Consider the following 15,423-nt stretch of genomic DNA (forward strand, 5'->3'; position numbering starts at 1 on the left):
GTGGCACCTTAGAGACTAACCAATTTATTTGAGCATGAGCTTTCGTGAGCTACAGCTCACTTCATCAGATGTATACCGTGGAAACTGCAGCAGACTTTATATACACACAGAGAATATGAAACAATACCTCCTCCCACCCCACTGTCCTGCTGGTAATAGCTTATCTAAAGTGATCAACAGGTGGGCCATTTCCAGCACAAATCCAGGTTTTCTCACCCTCCACCCCCCCCACACAAATTCACTCTCCTGCTGGTGCTAGCCCATCCAAAGTGACAACTCTTATCATGTAAAGAGTTGTCACTTTGGATGGGCTAGCACCAGCAGGAGAGTGAATTTGTGTGGGGGGGTGGAGGGTGAGAAAACCTGGATTTGTGCTGGAAATGGCCCACCTGTTGATCACTTTAGATAAGCTATTACCAGCAGGACAGTGGGGTGGGAGGAGGTATTGTTTCATATTCTCTGTGTGTATATAAAGTCTGCTGCAGTTTCCACGGTATACATCTGATGAAGTGAGCTGTAGCTCACGAAAGCTCATGCTCAAATAAATTGGTTAGTCTCTAAGGTGCCACAAGAACTCCTTTTCTTTTTGCGAATACAGACTAACACGGCTGTTCCTCTGAAACCTCTCCCTACAATGTGCATGATAATCAAGGTGGGCCATTTCCAGCACAAATCCAGGTTTTCTCACCCCGTCACCCTCATACACACACAAACTCACTCTCCTGCTGGTAATAGCCCATCCAAAGTGACCACTCTCCCTACAATGTGCATGGTAATCAAGGTGGGTCATTTCCAGCACAGATCTAGGCTTTCTCCCCCGCCCCCCGGGGGGCGCGCGTGCACACACACACACACACATAAACTCACTCTCCTGCTGGCAATAGCTCATCCAAACTGACCACTCTCCAAGTTTAAATCCAAGTTTAACCAGAACGTCGGGGGAGGGGGGGTAGGAAAAAGCAAGGGGAAATAGGCTACCTTGCATAATGACTTAGCCACTCCCAGTCTCTATTTAAGCCTAAATTAATAGTATCCAATTTGCAAATGAATTCCAATTCAGCAGGTGAAGCCTCTGCACATCCACCAATGTGATATATTCCATCATGTGCCAGCAATGCCCCTCTGCCATTTACATTGGTCAAACTGGACAGTCTCTACGTAAAAGAATAAATGGACACAAATCAGATGTCAAGAATTATAACATTCATAAACCAGTCGGAGAACACTTCAATCTCTCTGGTCACGCAATCACCGACATGAAGGTCGCTATCTTACAACAAAAAAACTTCAAATCCAGACTCCAGCGAGAAACTGCTGAATTGGAATTCATTTGCAAATTGGATACTATTAATTTAGGCTTAAATAGAGACTGGGAGTGGCTACGTCATTATGCAAGGTAGCCTATTTCCCCTTGCTTTTTCCTACCCCCCCTCCCCCAGACGTTCTGGTTAAACTTGGATTTAAACTTGGAGAGTGGTCAGTTTGGATGAGCTATTGCCAGCGGGAGAGTGAGTTTATGTGTGTGTGTGTGTGTTCCCCCGGGGGGGGGAGAAAGCCTAGATCTGTGCTGGAAATGACCCACCTTGATTACCATGCACATTGTAGGGAGAGTGGTCACTTTGGAGGAGCTATTACCAGCAGGAGAGTGAGTTTGTGTGTGTATGGGGGTGATGGGGTGAGAAAACCTGGATTTATGCTGGAAATGGCCCACCTTGATTATCATGCACATTGTAGGGAGAGTGGTCACTTTGGATAAGCTATTACCAGCAGGAGATTGAGTTTGTGTGTGTGGTTTTTGGAGGGGGGTGAGGGGGTGAGAGAACCTGGATTTGTGCAGGAAATGGCCCACCTTGATTATCATACACATTGTAGGGAGAGTGGTCACTTTGGATAAGCTATTACCAGCAGGAGATTGAGTTTGTGTGTGTGGTTTTTGGAGGGGGGTGAGGGGGTGAGAGAACCTGGATTTGTGCAGGAAATGGCCCACCTTGATTATCATACACATTGTGAAGAGAGTGGTCACTTTGGATGGGCTATTACCAGCAGGAGAGTGAGTTTGTGGGGGGGGGGGGGGTGGAGGGTGAGAAAACCTGGATTTGTTCTGGAAATGGCCCAACTTGATGATCACTTTAGATAAGCTATTACCAGCAGGACAGTGGGGTTGGAGGGGATATTATTTCATGGTCTCTGTGTGTATATAATGTCTACTGCAGTTTCCACGGTATGCATCCCATGAAGTGAGCTGTAGCTCACGAAAGCTCATGCTCAAATAAATTGGTTAGTCTCTAAGGTGCCACAAGTACACCTTTTCTTTTTGCAAAGTTCATAACAACCATTAGCTCAGAACAAACACACCCATGAATTTATGAGTCACTCTTTTATCCACTTTGGGTCTCTGGTCTGGTCCTAAAGAAACGGGTATCAGCAGACAATGAGTTTCTCCTCAGGCAGCAGCATCAAAAGGATGGGTCTGGAAGTGAGAAGTGGCGTTCTCCTCCTCCCAAGTATTTCCTGGGAATCCCACTTACCTTTGTTTATCTAGCTAGCACATTGTTTCAAAGACTCCTTTGAAGCTCGTAACATTTCCTAAGATTTACATTTGTCATGGCTCTTAGAGAAGTTACATACAGTCCACAGTAATATTTGGATTTTTAATGCAATGAACTCGTAAAATACTTAAACTTAATTTAATAAGGTTTGCCAGGATGTTGCAGGAACTTGCCATATCTGTCACAGCATCCTTTTGAAGAAAAGCCACCATAGACCTGCAAAGTAATATGTGTAATTACTCCATGATATAATGATGCTTACACATTTTAAGTTAAGTTTATTATTTAGAATTTCCCAATATTTTATTGACATTTTAGCCTACATATTATCTCTCCAGCAAAATACTGCAAATTGCACTTATTCATGGGAAAACTGTTCCTTGCATACACATGCACACACGTACTTCACAGTTTCATGGTAATCAAATCCTCATTAAATATCATCCTAATTCTTGCTAACTGGGCATTTCTGTAGAACTGATGTTTATCCCTTACACAAAACACTTCATATAAATGACACAGTTGAAAGGTCAGTATTGGCAGCAGCTGTGAATGGGAGATTACAACTGAGTGTTTTAAAAGGGATTTCACCTAAATTTCTCTCTCTTTCTCTCTCTCTCTCTCTTTTAAATTTAATATCAGGAATGAACCCAAGAAAAAGCCATATGTTTAAATACTCCAGGGACACATACAGTAAAAGATGATGGATGAGTGGCCTTTTTCTTCACAAAGATTTACATGGTTGTCTTGAAAAGCACTCATTTTATGGCATTAATTCGATCCCAAAATGATATACTTAAGGGTCATTAAGCAGTTTCAGCCAATCAAACGTTTGGTAACTAGGATCCAGTTCATACACTACTCTCCTATTGTTTCTCCTTTGTCTAACTACAAAACAGCCTAGTCAACAGTCTGGTCTCCTTTACCTTCCATGAATGATTTTCTCTGATCAATTTTGTTTTCTTTATCTAAAATATGCTTAAATAGCTCCATCTATTATTGGTGATGGCTTTCATCTCAAGATTTCTTAGGCTACAAAGCTTCCACAGATGCTTGAGTATAGATACCTGTTTGTTTTCTCCTCCTGCCCCCAACTTTTGTCTCTCCAAATCCACTTTTCTGATCAACCAGGGATTGGAAAATGTGGAATAACCGAATAAAACTGACTTTGCAGCATTTTGAAGCGCTACTTTCCCTGGGAGCATAGAGCTGTGTTGAGATTAGAGGAGGGAAGGATTCACTGGAACAGAGTTAAGACGAGGAGTACAAAGGTGCTGACAGCAGTAAGTATTTCTTGCTTCCCCTTTATTTGCTTCTGGTAGGCCCTAGTATCTTCAGGATTTTGATTTTGATTTTTTCCCCTTCAAATCATAGGCTGTGACCTAGTTGGAGTCTTGCCCAATAGGCTGAAAAATACTGGTGTGATTCGCTATCGAACAAATAGTATCTAATAGTATCTAACAATATTTAAATACTGATGTGATTTACTCTCCAACAGATGCTGCTCAGTTACAGCCATTTAAAATCTATGGCCATAGGGGCCATATAAGAACCTAGATTTGTAGACAGATATGGAATAAAAATCTCAGCTATTACGTGTGATAGGATGGGGTTAAGGTTAGGATGTGAGAAAATAGAGCAACTGATAAAGAGGATAGCAGAAGGCAGGCTTAGCACAGTTAGGAACTGTACCACATTTCAAATGGTGAAAGCCATATGGTGGTAATCATATCATGTATCCTTAAATCTAATTTTAAAAAATACTAACTTTTATGGAAATATACATCTAGCATATTATCTGGATTCATGTACAATTGGATTCTGGTTCATGGCTTTGTTGCTAAAAGCAGAACACGGTAGTCCATTTATTTTCCAGTAATTTTGGCAATAGAATGTTGCATTTTTAATGTGGATGTTGTGTTGCAATATGAGAATATTGCATTGTTCCACATTTGAGTTGCACTCTGAAGTGAAGGAGTTGTGTTTTGATATGAAATTTTATTGCAATGTGGTGATATCGTATTGTGGCATTTTTGTGTTGTTGCATCTTGGGATTAGTGCTGATTTGTGAGACTGTAAGACATATCATTGCTAGGGTCCTACCAAATTAATGGCTGTGAAAAATGCATCACAGACCATGAAATCTGATATCCCCTGTGAAATCTGGCTGGTGTAGGGGAGGGACAGAGCTGGGGGCTCTTACCATGTGCTGGTCTCCAGATGCTAGTCTGGACAGGCTGCAGAGGGAAGGGACTTCCTCTTCGCCTGCAGGGACCTCTCTTAGGGCTGGGTCAGACTCACTGCCAGGAACCTCCCCAGACTGCAGTAACCTCCACAGTGGTTATACTGTGACCCTCCCCCACAATAGCCTTGCGACGCCCCGCTATGGTCCCCTTTTGGATCAGGACCCCCACAGTTACAACACTGTGACATTTCAGATTTAAATATCCAAAATTGTAAAATTTACTATTTTTAAAATTCCATGACCATGAAAATGGCCAAAATGGACCGTGAATTTGGTAGGGCCTTAATCATGGCATGTCTGCCCCACACGTACAGGGCCCAGCAAGGAGCCAAGGAAATACAGGACACGAGAGTGAAAACTAAGGAACAGAGTTTACTTTCATAGCGCGCACTAGCACGTGTGGTCCAGAGTCAGGCACAGTATAAATCAGACAAACAGTGCCTTCCGGTTGGCTGTTATTGCAGGACAGCCTACAGTGGGGTCGCGCTGGGAGGTGTCACTGCAGCAGGCTGACCAGACAGCAAGGGTGAAAAAGCGGGACGGTGGGGGGGTAATAGGAGCATATATAAGAAAAAGCCCCCCAAATCAGGACTGTCCCTATAAAATCGGGACATCTGGTCACCCAACACTGGAGGGACGGGTGAGGCAGCGACAGACCGTGGTAGTGGCTGGGATGAGGCCATGTGATCCTGGGGCACTTGGCCCCTCCCTCCCTGGTGCCTGTTTACTAACAGACACCTAACACAGTCTAGCCATAGCCACCACAGCTGCCCGTGTGAAGAACGGGCCTCCCAGGGTTCTTGCCCTGAGCAAAGATGGCCGCCGGGGTGGGGGCAGCGAGCAACGGTCTGCGTCACGTGGTTAGCGCGCTTGGGACTCGGCCTGGCGGAGTCTCTGGGGGAGTTAGGGCAGGAAGCGGAAATGACGTTTTAAAGAAGCGCCTGGGGCGAGCCCGCCTCGATTGCATGGCGATGAACAGCCGGCTTCAGGAGATCAGGGAGCGACAGAAACTGCGCCGGCAGCTCCTGGCCCAGCAGGTAGCGGGGGTGGGGAGCGGGTTCGACACGAGGGAACGTAGGGGCCGGGCCGGAGCACTCCCGGAGAGCAGCGCCCGCCGCGGAGGGCTGTGTGTCTCAGCTGCTCTGACCCCGCCCACACAGCTGCGGCAGGCGCGCTAGGCCTTCCGCTGGCAGGTGCGGGTTTGCCCCGTGGGTCCCCTCCCCGCCCCCCTTTGGCTCCTGGTGGTTAGGTCCCGAGGGCGGCGGCGGCGGGCCCAGAGCGCTAGTGGCGCGGGGGAGGCAGCGTGCCACGGGCCGTGCCCGCGTGTGCCCCCCAGCCCCGTCCCTGCGCTGCTGGTCTCCAATGCAGCGTGTGCTGAACGTAGCGGTAGGAGCCAGTGACTGAGTGACTGTGGCATAGCGAGGGGTCAGTGATCAGAGCATCCCCGGTGCAGAAACTAGCGGGCTTAGGCTGGGTTTGAGGTGGTTGTGGCTGTTACTTTTTGCTGGGGTGTAATATGTGTGTCTCTGTGTGTGTATTGCCCTTCTTTCAGTTGGGAGCTGAAAGTGCGGATAGTATTGGTGCCGTATTGAACAGCAAAGATGATCAGAGGGAAATCGCTGAAACGAGAGAAACCTGCAGGTCTGTATTGAAGCAGTTCTCTGTTAAAAATCAGTTTTTGCTCAATGTAACCTATCGTTTTTTGAAAGAGGGGGAGAAAAGAGCAGGATCAGTTTCATAAGACAAGCATTTTTTTTTCATCCAGGTTAACAAAAGTAAAGAAATGTTAGTCCACATCAGAAAAGAAGAATTAAAAAATATTTCACAATCAAAGGCCTCTGCTCATAAATCTTATTGTCTTACTGAGATTTTGTTCTAAAAATAGCCTTGCCATAGTAGTGTCCCTACTTTTCCTGTGTTTACAGAACTCCATTCTTTCACTTGTGATTGCAAAGGGAAACCTTAAAACAGCTCTTAATTGACTAGGAGAGAGGCCTTTGTTAGATCTGTTTAACTAGCACTTGGTACAACACTGGATGTTGAACTGAGGTGGTTGTTAGCCAGTCCTGGAGGACTATAAAAACAAAAGGTAAAACTGTACAACACACATAAACGCAGAAATAGTAAAAGAAATACCCTAGCCAACCAAGTTCTAACAATATTAGAGCCAAAACATGCTTACCATAATCACAGAAAAAATCCCTTTGAAGTGATTGACTGCTTGTTTGAGTAAGGCAAGCAGGATTTAGTCCCCATCTTCAAACTAATCCTTGGAGACAGAAACTAATTTCAGTTACTCCAGATTTACACTAATGAAATTCTAACTTCAATAGGAATGATTACTGGATTTACACTGCTTCAACTGAACTGATAATCTGACCATTAGGGTCTGGTCAGTTTGAAACACTGCAAAGTAAATGTGTTATTTTAAGGTTCTAGCAATATAAGCAATTAAGAAAATAAGTTAGAACTCTTTAAAAGAGTTCTTTTGTCACAAAGCTGTGGCAGTATGGTATTATGAGAGAGGCGGTCCCAAGCCATTTTAGGCTTTATAGATTAAAACCAGGCTTTTAAATTCAATTCAGAAACTAATATGCACCCATTGCAGATAATCCCAGATTATGAAATATGTTCTAATGTAATAAAGAGAGAGAAATTGCTTTATATCTATGACTTTTCTATATGTTTTTAGGGCTTCTTACGATACTTCAGCACCAAATGCAAAACGGAAATATCCAGATGAGGGAGAGGCTGATGAAGAAGAAATTGAAGAATATAAGGTTAAAAAGACAGTGAAATAACAATCCAAGAAACAGATTTTTTTTAAAGTGGTGAACTTTCTGTGCTGAATGATAAAAGATTAGTTTGTGGGAAACTTATTTCAGGAAGTCAGTCACTAAAACTGTTAGATTATATTTCATGGTATTGATATGCCTCATGTAGGGCTAAAAGAAAAGGAGGACTTGTGGCACCTTAGAGACAAACAAACTTATTTGAGCATAAGCTTTCGTGAGCTACAGCTCATTTCATTGGATGCATTCAAAGCTTATGCTCAAATAAATTTGTTAGTCTTTAAGGTGCCACAAGTCCTCCTTTACTTTTTGCAGATACAGATTAACACGGCTGCTACTCTGAAACCTGTCATGTAGGGCTGTTTAACATATATATTTAATGATTAAGTGTCTTCCATGGGTCGTCTTTGAGCTAGCGAGGAAGTTTAGGTGATGAGGAGAATCCCTTGGATGCAGTTGTGGTGCACTGTTCTAGTCTTGGTACATAGTAACGTCTGAAAGCTTAATTATTTTCTCATGGAGGTCGTTGGAATATGGGGATGATTACTGTGAGAATATGGGCGGTATTGGAAGAGACAAGTTTGAATAGATGTGGAAGGGCAGAGTTAGAGAGGGCCTTGATAGCACAGACGAGTATGGTGGTGAGGGGTGAGCAAACCAGTGGACAGATTCAAAGAAAGGTGTGATGTGGTCATAGGAATTGGCTAGGAACATGTTACTAGTAATGTTGTATGAAAAGAAATTGTGATATGTATGTGTTGAGGCCAAAGAGAAGGAGGTTGCATTACCAAAATGGGAGATGAGTTGCTGGCCAAGAATAAATATTTTGCAGTACACGTACAGTATATTTTGCGGGCCACCGCTTCCCACAGTTCCCATTGGCTGGGAACGGCGAACTGCAGCCATTGGGAGCTGTGAGAGGCTGTCCCTGCAGACGTCAGGTAAACAAAGCGTCTCGTGGCCTACCAGGACCAAACTGTGAACCAAGTTTGGGAACGCCTGCACTAGACTGAATATGCCCCTTGGGATAACACTAATAAACAGTTATAGATTGATTTGTCAGGTTTATGAAAACAAGAGACATAGTACTGATTCAGGTTTTACTGCTTATCTCTCACTGCAGTCTGGACCTGCAACACTCTTAGTATTCTTCTAATTCCAGAGCTATAGTGAGCATAGGTGGCTATTAATGCCTAAGTATGTTGTGGTTTTGTTATACAGACAAAAATCTGTCAAGTGAATAATAGAGACTAAAAAGCTCATTGTGTTATCTAAAGCAAGGTTGAGCCCAGGTTTTCAGACATGAGAAGTAGTGCACTAAATCATTGCCCCACCCAGACACTTGGGAATTTCTGATACTGAAATCCTGTTGCTTAAGATAGAAGAGCCTTAGCTAGTAATGTAGATAATTCATTAATGTCTAGTTGCCATGTTAACATTACTGAAGTAAAAGTAAATAAAGAGCAACTTGTACTTTTTTGAGTACAAAATCAGTTTTTTTTGTGTTTCTCAGGAGTTGTTGTGAAATCCTGTATGTAGCACTGATATTTTCTCTCCTCTGTGCCATTTAAAAAGAATTATTTAACTGCTAGGCTTAAGGAATAGAGAGGTATTTTTATATTGGCATTTCTCAAATTGTGTTCTGTGAACTGTTGATAGATCACATGCTACTTCTACTTGCTACTAGCTGCTGTAGCCTATTTTACGATTTGTATTGCTGTAGAAACCAATCTGCACTTGCTCGGGACACTGTTGTACTTTAGATTGTGAATGTACCAGATTGGCATCCTTCTAGTTTTGTAGTCTTGAGCATACATACATGATGATTACCTTTACAGGGAAAGGAAATTTCTTGTAGTTTTTTAATGGTAGCAGTTAGCCAGTCACCCTTTTTGTAAAAGCTTTGAGTTTGTTAGTTAGTTAGGTATTTTTTGAAGATATGGTTGGGGAGAAGGAGTTAAGTGTTGGCTTGTATGATGGGCTGTGGTGACTCATTAAAACATTGGCAGTAACTCACAAGAGGGGGTCTTAATTACTAAGGCTTTCTGGTTTCCCCTGCACAAAAAAATACTTTAGTAGGTATATATAAAAAGGGAGTGTAAACTCTTCAGGATAGTGCATATCTGATTTTGTGTTGTGTAAAGCACCACATATATTTATGGTGCTTTATACATGCTTACTTATTTTCAAGGCCTTGTTGGTAACCCGAGCTGCATAGTAATGAGAGAAAGAGTGCCCTTTTTGGCAACATGTCAGTTATATTTCTTTTCCAAAACTGGCATTGGAAACATTCATGATCTACTGTTGCAGGAGGCTTATATTCATAGACAGCCCACTTCTTCCTTCATTAAGAAGCGGAGTCATAATGAGGAGAGAAACAGCATGTGCCTACATGCATATAAAATCTGCTTTATTCCAAAGGATGAAGTAGAGCTGCATCAGGATGAAGAGAACTTGCCCTATGAAGAAGAGATTTACAAAGATTCCAGTACCTTTCTGAAGGTAATCCCCTTTTGCGCCTTGCAATCATTGCTCTCCTATCATGTGGTTGCATTAAGCTGTCTCAGCAACTGAAGCGGTTTGAGATATTTTATGGGATGAACTTATGCCTCTGAATGTGAGGTTAATGAAGGGTCTTTATGGATAACATGAAATTAACACTTGGCCTTTAAATTATTCATGAATCACTTGGCCAGTGTCTGACACAGAAGTGCATGTTATCAGCCTGTTCTATTTTTCGCCTGTTTCAGGCTTGCAACGAACCATGGTATCAGTGAACCCATGCCAGTGGCTAAAATTTATAAGAATACATAACTTGTGTATTGCAGAATCTTTACAGTGTAGAACAGTGGTTCTCAAACTGGGGGTTGCGAGGTTCTTAAATGGGGAGTCGCGAACTGTCAGCCTCCACCCCAAACCTCACTTTGCGTCCACCATTTATAATGGTGTTAAATATATAAAAAAGTGTTTTTAATTTATAAGGGGGGGTCGCACTCAGAGGCTTGCTATGTGAAAGCGGTCACCAGTACAAAAGTTTGAGAAACACTGATGTAGAATGATATGTTGAGGAAGGGGCAGAACAGTATTTTGTAAGCTAGAAAGTTTTTGCCATGTGGTATGTAAAATCAGTTGGAAATGTGCATGACCTGAATCATCTCTCCCCCTTTTTGTTCCTTTTTTCTATAGGGAACCCAGAGCTTAAATCCTCACAATGATTATTGTCAACACTTTGTGGATACAGGACACAGGCCGCAGAACTTTATCAGAGATGTGGGTATGTCAGAATAGCCCAAACAATTAACTAAGAAAGTTTCTCACTGTTTGCTGTAATATAGCTTCACCTCTTGCTCTTCTTCCCGACCCCTCCTTCTCCCGCCCTAAACTGTAATTGTTTGTATTTGGGCATGCTGTCTTTTTTGGTATTGAAAATAAGAAAGGGAATGGAAGTGTCTCTCTGTTCTTCCATTTATAAAATTACCTGGGACTTGGTTTTTGTCAGTATCAGTGTTATAGAGGTAGGAAAATGCTATTGCCCGCTTTATTTTAAACTATTTAGTTTTAAAAGCTTTTTAACTGGTGAATTTCATGTTCCAGTGTGGTGTAGTGCAGTGGCTTTCAACCAGGGGTCTGTGAGCTGTTTCAGGGGGGCTGCAGGGCCCCATGGCTGAAACCTGGATCTCCACGTCCTGGAGCCCAGGCGAGGCTGAAGCCAGGAATCATGGGACTGAATCCCAAAGCCTCGGCGCCGCCCCGGTGGGACTAAGTCCCCGCTTTGAGTTGTAATTTTTGGTTGCCCCCCAACCCAGACAGTCTGGGTGGCCTCCTGAGGTGAGTTGGGTTGAAGGTGGTGTTCCCTCCCTGGACTCCACTGTGCGCAGCTGGCCTGAGCCCCGCTAACCCTCGCTCCCCCGCACCCCAATGGAAGTCAAAGTCTCTGCCCCCACAACTGGGCCCTGGAGTTTTATAGCAGGAAAACAAAGGTAGAGAATCTCTGGTCTAGTGGACTGATCAACTGTCCCTAGGTCCCATGGACAGTTTTCTAATCTTGGTTTAGCAGTTGGTTTCATTGTGCTGCCCCAGAGAACTCATTTTACATCTGTGCATTCCATATAAAATGGGAAAATAATACTTTGCAAAATAAGTTAGTTCTGAGAATTCATTAGCAATGAATTTAGCCTACTAATATAGAAGAGCATAACTATTTAAGTCAATGTAGTTTCACATGTTCAGGCCAATGGTGAATTTACTCAACTGTTTGAAAAGTGCTATGTAAGTGCTAACTGGCTCTGTGTTTTGAGTTTGTAAAATTAAAATAACATCCTTTGGTCCTGTCCTCCAACATGGATGTCTCATGGCAACGTAGTTTAAAAAAAAATCTCTGAAATATTTTATCTCACTGTGAACCAATTATAAGACTGTAAGATATTCAGAGAAGGGATTGTGTGTTTGTACAGCTCTTAGCACATCTTAGTCATGGCATCTGGGTGCCTCTTCAGTATAAACATACTATCACAGTCTTTTGAACACTTCAAAAAAATCTTTTGGCATAAGGTATTGAAATAAGAGGTTTTAGATAACAAACTGCTTTCCAGGATAAACAGGATATTCATCTTGAGAGCTCTGATTATCACTCCTAAGAAAATCTGCATATTCTGAGTCAGGTATATCTATATTCAGAGTTCAGAGTAGCGGCCGTGTTAGTCTGTATCCGCAAAAAGAAAAGTATTACCTGTGGCACCTTAGAGACTAACAAATTTAATTGAGCATAAGCTTACGTGAGCTACAGCTCACTTCTTCTGATGCATTCAGTGGAAAATACAGTGGGGAGATTTATATACATAAAGAACAAGAAACAATGGGTGTTACCATACACACTGTAACGAGAGAGATCAGGTAAGGTGAGCTATTACCAGCGGGGGGAACGGGATGGGAGACGACCTTTTGTAGTGATAATCAAGGTGGGCCATTTCCAGCAGTTGACAAGAACATCTGAGGAACGGGGCAGGAGGGAATAAACATGGGGAAATAGTTTTACTTGGTGGAATGACACATCCATTCCCAGTCTTTATTCAAGCCTAAGTGTATCCAGTTTGCAAATTAATTCCAATTCAGCAGTCTCTCCTTGGAGTCTGTTTTTGAAGTTTTTTTGTTGAAGAATTGCCACGTTTAGGTCTGTAATTGAGTGACCAAAGAGATTGAAGTGTTCTCTGACTGGTTTTTTAATGTTATAATTCTTGACGTCTAATTTATGTCCATTTATTCTTTTACGTAGAGACTGTCCAGTTTGACCAATGTACATGGCAGAGGGGCATTGCTGGCACATGATGGCATATATCACATTAGTAGATGTGCAGGTGAATGAGCCTCTGATAGTGTGGCTGATGTGATTAGGCCCTATGATGGTGTCCCCTGAATAGATATGTGGACACAGTTGGCAACGGGCTTTGTTCAAAGGATAGGTTCCTGGGTCAGTGGTTCTGTTGTGTGGTGTGTGGTTGCTGGTGAGTATTTGCTTCAGGTTGGGGGGCTGTCTGTAAGCAAGGACTGGCCTGTCTCCCAAGATTTGTGAGAGTGATGGGTCGTCCTTCAAGATAGGTTGTAGATCCTTGATGATGCATTGGAGAGGTTTTAGTTGGGGGCTGAAGGTGATGGCTAGTGGCGCTCTGTTATTTTCTTTGTTGGGCCTGTCCTGTAGTAGGTAACTTCTGGGTACTCTTCTAGCTCTGTCAGTCTGTTTCTTCACTTCAGCAGGTGGGTATTGTAGTTGTAAGAATGCTTGATAGAGATCTTGTAGGTGTTTCTCTGTCTGAGGGGTTGGAGCAAATGCAGTTGTATTGAAGAGCTTGGCTTTAGACAATGGATCGTATGATGTGGTCTGGATGAAAGCTGGAGGCATGTAGGTAGGTATAGCGGTCAGTAGGTTTCCGGTAAAGGGTGGTGTTTATGTGACCATCGCTTATTAGCACCGTAGTGTCCAGGAAGTGGATCTCTTGTGTTGACTGGTCCAGGCTGACACCATCAGAGGCCTAATCACATCAGCCAAGCTATCAGAGGCTCGTTCACCAGCACATCTACCAGTGTGATATATGCCATCATGTGCCAGCAATGCCCCTCTGCCATGTACATTGGTCAAACTGGACAGTCTCTACTTAACAGAATAAATGGACACAAATCAGAGATCAAGAATTATAACATTAAAAAACCAGTCAGAGAACACTTCAGTCTCTTGGGTCACTCGATTACAGACCTAAAAGTGGCAATTCTTCAACAAAAAAAACTTCAAAAACAGACTCCAACGAGAGATTGCTGAATTGGAATTAATTTGAAAACTGGAAACAATTAACTTAGGCTTGAATAAAGACTGGGGTGGATGTGTCATTACATAAAGTAAAACTATTTCCCCATGTTTATTTCTCTTCACATCCTTCCCCCCCCCCCCCCCCCCCCCTCGATGTTCTTGTCAACTGCTGGAAATGGCCCACCTTAATTATCACTTCAAAAGGTCGTCCCCTGTCCTCCCCGCCCCCCCAGTCTCTAAGGTGCCACAAGTACTCCTTTTCTTTTTATATTCAGAGTGAATGAGATGTTCATATGCTTGAAAGACTTATTTCACTATTTTTACCAATTAGAGAGAATAATGAATAATCTGTATGTCTGAAGATAAGTGAATGAGAGCTTGCCTTGTTAATATTTGCTCTGACGTATTGTGTAGCCATAAAAGGAATACAGAATAAATGTAATTGAAATTGTTATTTCCGTGAGGTGTCATATGCCAGTGGCTCTCAACCTTTCCAGACTATTGTACCTCTTTCAGGAGTCTGATTTGTCTTGCACACCCCCAAGTTTCACCTCACTTAAAAACTACCGGCTTACAAAATAAGACATAAAAATGCAAAAGTGTCACAGCACACTATTACTGAAAGATTGCTTACTTTCTCATCTTTACTATATAATTATGAAATAAATTGTATGGAATAGAATTGTACTTACATTTCAGTGTATAGCATGTGAAGCAGTATAAACAAGTCATTGTCTGTTTGAAATTTTAGTTTAGACTGACTTGGCTAGGGCTTTTTATGTAGCCTGTTGTAAAACTAGGCAAATATCTAAATGAGGTGATGTGCCCCCAGAAGACCTCTGCATAACCCTGATTGAGAACCACAGTTGTGTGCAGTCGGGCTCTTCTGTAGTAAAGAAACCTATTTGAGGATCAGGTAAAAGGAGTCTCTGGACAACTGTTTCTCTAGACCCTCACACTTTGCAGACATAAGACTGGAGAGATAATTGGTAGCCTCCTTTTTCTCTCGTTATAGGCACCAAACTGCCACTTTGGGGCTTTTTAAACTTTTAATATCAATATTTAATTTAATAAATTTTATAACTTTTAATTAAAAATTTGGTGATTACTTAGGGTCCTGGGCATGGTCCCAGTTTGTCTCCATGTGGCAGCTCTTCAGGCATCAGAAAAATATTTGTGCTTTTGCACCTACCTTGTAGCTTAGCTCTGTTTATATATGTATACTGTGGGAAATCTCTCTTTGATACTTGGGCCCACATCACAGTTAGAATATCTGACTGTCTCTGTCTTTGGTACAGGGTGGATTGATTTCAAATCAAGGTGATTTAAATCACCAAATGAAAAGTCTTGCTTTACTACTTTGATTTTAATCAACTTTTCCATTTGCACTTGAGTTATTTTCTAAAGAAAATCTATTCTCACTGGTTGCTACATTAAAACATGTTGATTTACAGCTAAACAGAGCCTTTACTCAAGATTTGATGTATCTTTTTGCTACCTAGGAGGGTACACTATGACTATGAACATTTATTTAAGCAA

General features: G+C 42.4%; 1 protein-coding gene across 2 annotated transcripts in view; it reads left to right on the top strand.

Moving 5' to 3' along the window:
* The first annotated feature begins 5,674 nt into the window (after positions 1 to 5,674).
* The window catches only part of METTL14 (methyltransferase 14, N6-adenosine-methyltransferase non-catalytic subunit), a 31,443-nt gene continuing 21,694 nt past the window's right edge, over positions 5,675 to 15,423 (top strand). The window contains exons 1-5 of one of the 2 annotated variants that reach the window (XM_048847132.2): positions 5,675 to 5,831; positions 6,347 to 6,435; positions 7,487 to 7,574; positions 9,897 to 10,088; positions 10,773 to 10,860. In XM_048847132.2, the coding sequence (XP_048703089.2) occupies positions 5,760 to 5,831; positions 6,347 to 6,435; positions 7,487 to 7,574; positions 9,897 to 10,088; positions 10,773 to 10,860 (529 nt within the window). In that variant the 5' untranslated portion in view covers positions 5,675 to 5,759. The remainder of the gene's footprint in view (positions 5,832 to 6,346; positions 6,436 to 7,486; positions 7,575 to 9,896; positions 10,089 to 10,772; positions 10,861 to 15,423) is intronic. The other variant, XM_048847133.2, reaches the window with a different exon arrangement.

This window comes from Caretta caretta, chromosome 4, assembly GCF_965140235.1.
Source record: "Caretta caretta isolate rCarCar2 chromosome 4, rCarCar1.hap1, whole genome shotgun sequence".
NCBI lineage: Eukaryota > Metazoa > Chordata > Testudines > Cheloniidae > Caretta > Caretta caretta.